General features: G+C 35.9%; 1 protein-coding gene across 1 annotated transcript; it reads right to left on the reverse strand.

The window, feature by feature from the left end:
- Nucleotides 1-1,046: 1,046 nt before the first annotated feature.
- On the reverse strand, nucleotides 1,047-4,094 carry LOC143625777 (WEB family protein At2g38370-like). The gene is made up of 2 exons (XM_077096022.1): nucleotides 3,805-4,094; nucleotides 1,047-2,632 (listed from the first exon to the last, which is right to left on the reverse strand). Exons 1-2 carry the CDS (start codon nucleotides 3,985-3,987, stop codon nucleotides 1,118-1,120), a joined length of 1,698 nt encoding a protein of 565 aa, XP_076952137.1. The 5' UTR covers nucleotides 3,988-4,094; the 3' UTR covers nucleotides 1,047-1,117.
- Nucleotides 4,095-5,138: the final 1,044 nt, after the last annotated feature.

The raw sequence follows: 5,138 nt of genomic DNA on the forward strand, positions 1-5,138 counted from the left end.
TTTGTACGCCTTTTGGTGTGGGTCCGGTTTATTATTTGATGTCAACGAGGAGACAGGTAGAGATGTTCAAAACGGTTTGGGACTAGGAACCGGAACCGGTTCCTATATTCAAAACCACCTTTTAAACCGGTTCCAGGCTCGAACCGGTTAGGGAACCGAACCGGTTCTTCCACCCTCGGACCCCTAACCTATCTAACCGGTTCTTACCGGTTCCTGTACCTTAACCGGTCAAAAAACGGCTATTTTTGACCCCAACGGTCAAAAAACGGCCAAAAAAACGGTTAGGAACCGGTTCCGGTTCCAGAACCGTTTCCGGTTCGGTTCCGGTTCCTACCCGCCCCCACTCAGAAATGCAAGAACCGGTCACGGATCATCGGGTTGAATCAGATAGGGTCCGGTTCCTACAAAAAACGGGTAGGAACCGGTTCAGGTCCGGTTCGGGTCCACCGGTTCGGTTCCAGGAACCGGTTTTGTTGATCATCTCTAGAGACAGATGCGGGCGGCCGGGCCCAAGCCCAGCCCGGTTTAGATTTCTTGCTTAATAATTTACAATCCCTAGTTCAGTCTTTATATAAACCACATTATGTACATGTTCCCTCAATAAATAATACCTAGTTGTCACCCGTGGACGTATGTCAGTTTAGACCGAACTACGTTAAATCCTTGTGTTCATTTATTGCTTTCGTGTTTGTGTTCAGTTCGTGTGCGCGTTTAATCCTAACACAATCATGAAAAGCTGAACGATATCTTAAGTTTTGTTGAATGAGTATGCCATCGATATTACGGTAAATCTATGCATCAATATTCTATGTAGAAACAATCAAATGTGGTTCCTAAACAAAACATACACTACATACCCTGCAATCGATGTCATGGTTGATTGCACATCGACTATTCAATTGCTTGACAAGATCCTTTGGTTTCGTGTTTAATAAGAAAAAGTAACTACCGTTAAACTACAAAGATATTAGTTTCCTATGTAAGCATATACTTTAAGCAACCAAATTTTACAAGGATTTCAGAACTTACAAGAGTCAAGCAACATAGTTTTTATCTTAAAAAACAAACAAATCAATAAAATCCTATGGTTATATAAAATCCAAATCATAAAAACATTCTAACCAATGGTGCTCGAAAGGCGCGGACTTCCAATATGTTTCTTCTTCTTCTTATTCGGCTTCGTCACTAGAAACTGAATTCTACCAAACCCAAACTTCTTTCTCTTTCTCTTTCCTTTACCGCCTATGCTGTCACCACCACCAACACCGCCACCACCAACACTGGTAGGTTTACTCAGCATTTGTGCCAAAGAAACTTTCCTCCTCATATCACTTTTCTCATAATACTCTTCAGTCAAAAGCAACTTCCGGTTCAAAATCTGCCCGATCGACATAGTGGGCGCCAAAATAGGGCCCGCCAAAATGGGACCAGACACGCTAACTCCCAAATTAGCCCTGTTTACATCCAAAACACCATTGTTGCTCCTGCTTGAAGAATTCTTGAACTTGGTCAAGTTTTGGACCATTGACTTTCTTCGTCGACCATGGTCCGACCGCCACTTACTAAAAGCTTCTTGTGCTTTTAACTTCTCATTGTTAGCAGCTTCGGCTTTACTCAAAGCTTCTTCTAGAACTCTCTTACTATGCTTCACTTCTTCTGTTGCTTCCTCTACCCTGTTCAAGATCTCTGCTTTATACAACTCAGGCTCGTTGGCTTTGACCGATTCGTTGACTTTTTTAACTAAAGATTCATCGGCCTCTTGTGCTTTTGATTTCAAGCAATTATACTTGTTAAATGAAAGAGTTAGATCTCCACCTTCTGATAAAGTTTGACTTTCTGATATTGACTTCATCACGGGTTCGTTGACTTTTCTAATTAAAGATTCATCGGCTTCTTGGGCTTTTGACTTTAAATAATTATACTCGTCAAACGAAAGGGTTACACCTTCTCCTTCTGACAAAGTTTGACTTTCTGATATTGCCTTTATTTCGAACCGAGCAAGAGCCTCACTGGCTCGGGCCGCTTCTTTCAACTTTCTAGCAGCAATTAGACGGATCTCTGCTGTTTTGATCCTTTTTTTGGTTTGTTTGATTGAATTCATTGATCTTAAAACTTCAGATTTTGCAGCCTCACCTACTTTCTTGAACCGCTCGGTTTCAGAAGTCAACCTATGAAGCTCTCTCGGAAAAGAGTCAACCGTTTCGTCAAAAGACGAAACTTTTGAACAATTTGAAGATAATCTTTGACGGGTTTTTTCAAGTTCGAATCTTTCTTTCTCGATCATCTTGCTGTATGTTTCAACGGTTGCTCTGATGTCAGCAAGATCATTTGTGGTTCTCGTTAAGTTCAGTTTAGCCTGCTTCAGTTCCATCAAAATGGAACCTGGAGTTGATTCTGATTCAGGGGTGTTTTCGTCATTTTCCTCTCTTGATTCTTTTACTTCTTTCAATTCTTCGTTAACTGCAGCAGATTCTTTCTGAAGTTTGACTTTTAATTCTTCAACAAGAGTCTTTGTTGCTTCGAGTTCTTTCAAGACTTCAAGTGTTTCTCTTTCTTTAACCATCAAATCGGTTGCTAATTGCGCAGCCTGCAATTCGGCTTTTTCTGCATCAAACTCTTCTTCATTGTCATTCTGCAATCACATGAACAAATAGTCAAATTCAAAAGTCAAGATGTTATCTTTTAGTTTGACTTATCAAGTCAACACTCTTGGGTTTAGGGGTGTAAACAAGTCGAGCCGAGCCCATGCTCGGCTTGTTTAAATATAAGAGGGCTTGCACTTCAGCTCAAGCTCAGCTTGTCAGTAGGTTATCAAGCTCAAACTCGGCTTGTTTACTATTTATTAATTATTTAATTACTTTTTTGTATATTTTTTAATTACTTTTGTCAAACGAGCCTTAATAAAAGCTCGAACTTGTTTAAGCTAGGCTAAATTCGAGTTTTTCACGAGCGGCTCAGCTCAATTACACCCCTACTTGGGTTCCAAACTCAAATATATATATACATTAGTTTGACTTATTAGTACAAACACTGAAACAAGTACTAAAGCTATCTTTCATTTTATTTTAGCAGTTTTTTATTTTCTTTTTAGTCTAAGACACGTAAATTGACATAATTAAATATCAATTTCTGTAATTTTCTAAAGCTAGACTGTAGTTGCCAAATTTAAAAATGATTAAATCATGCAGTTTATCAATTCCCTTAATTCCTCTTAAGTCAAAAGTTTCAACCTTTTAGCAATTTTTAATTCTTTTCGTTTTAGTCTCAAAACCCGTAAATTGATATAACTTCCCTTTATTTTAACTCCTTAATTTCAGCATTTTATTGATATTTTGCAATTTCTAAAATTTCACAATACCTTGCCAAATTTAAAAATGATTAAATCATGCAGTTTATCAATTCCCTTAATTCCTCTTAAGTCAAAAGTTTCAACCTTTTAGCAATTTTTAATTCTTTTCGTTTTAGTCTCAAAACCCGTAAATTGATATAACTTCCCTTTATTTTAACTCCTTAATTTCAGCATTTTATTGATATTTTGCAATTTCTAAAATTTCACAATACCTTGCCAAATTTAGAAATGTTTAACCATTCAGTTTATCAATTTCGTTAATTTCTCAGTTTATTTTCTTAACTCAAAGCTTCAACCTTTTTAGCTCTGAGTTTTCAATTTCATCTTACACTTTTGACCAAACCCAAAAGAATGATAATAATACTAATAATTAAAACTACATAAAATTAGAATAATAATAATAATTAATAATAACACACAAGAATTATGAACAGAGAGAGAGAAAACTACTGGACCTGAAGAAGGTGTTTGGAATGGGGTTTCCAGAACCCGAGTCCACCGAATCGGGTCACAGCCTCCTTCACCGACTCAAACGGTGCTGACGTGTCCACTTCCCCACCGCCATTGATTTGTTTCTGCTCGGAAGTTGTGTGACAACATCCAGACCCGACATTGTGAGCCGAATGAAGTGGTTCCATTGTAGAAAGAAAAAGCCCTAGATTTTGATTTGGGGGTTTTGATTGTTTGGATCTAAAATGAAACCAAGGCCTAAATATAGGCTGAGAAGAAGAAGTGAGAGTGAAGAAAGAAAGATGGATGCGTGAGTCTTAACGGTTATTGGTTTTTGGCTTTATCTTGGCAAAAGTGCGCTAACGGCTCAATTTTTTTTTTTACCAAAAATGAAAATTGAAAAATACAAAATAAGGCTTTGGTGAGTGTTTGGTCCGGCTTTTATTTTTTGATTTATGCTTATATTTTAAAGTAGTTTATAACTTATTTTCTATAATTTGATAAGCTTTTTTTAAGTGTTTGGATTAACTTATATTCTATAAGTTGATAAGTAATTAAATCCATCATTTTTTAATTTGTTACAGTAATAAGTTGCTTCAATATTAATCAACCATCGTTTGAGAACAAATGAGTTTTACACCCTTATACAGATAAGCTAAAAAACTATCTTCAAATAAGTTTCTTCAAGTTAGCTTATATAAGCTTATAAGCATAAGTTTAAAAAACTAAATCAAACATCAAGTTAAGTTTATTTTGTAAAAAAAAATAATTAAAAAAGCTATAAGCTTTATTAAAACAGCTAGGCCAAGCACCCCCTTAGCGGCTCTATCATTTTTAAACCTATTAAAAATTGTTTATGTATTCAACATGATCTTAAGTTTTTGGGATTTTTTATGAAAACCCGTTATAACTTTTTAATAAATTAATAAATTACAAAGTGTAACTTATTAACTTATTACTCTCACATGAAAAACAATCCCAAACAACTTATTCAATTTTAAAAAGTTGATAAGTTATAAGTTGGTGTAAATAAGCAATCCCAAACACCTCCTTAATTCAAGGTTGTTTATTTGCATGGATTTGTACGTAAACAAACCAGGTTAGGCTTGTAATTTGTAAAAGAGTCGAACTAAGCTTGGCTTTGTTTATGTTTCTGAGATTTTTAGTGCCACAAGCTAGTAACAAAAGTGGCTCTTATATGTTCTCAAACATCGACGGTACTTGTGATTACAATAAACAAGATAAAGTTTTGTAGCGATAAATAGAAAGCAAAACAAAGTTAAATGCATTTCAATTCCTACGGTGTAGGACAACCCGAATTAAAATAGCCGATATCTCC

This window comes from Bidens hawaiensis, unplaced genomic scaffold, assembly GCF_021521415.1.
Source record: "Bidens hawaiensis isolate Kalapana, Puna unplaced genomic scaffold, B.hawaiensis_p1.1 tig00004242_1, whole genome shotgun sequence".
In the NCBI taxonomy this organism is placed as follows: Eukaryota; Viridiplantae; Streptophyta; class Magnoliopsida; order Asterales; family Asteraceae; genus Bidens; species Bidens hawaiensis.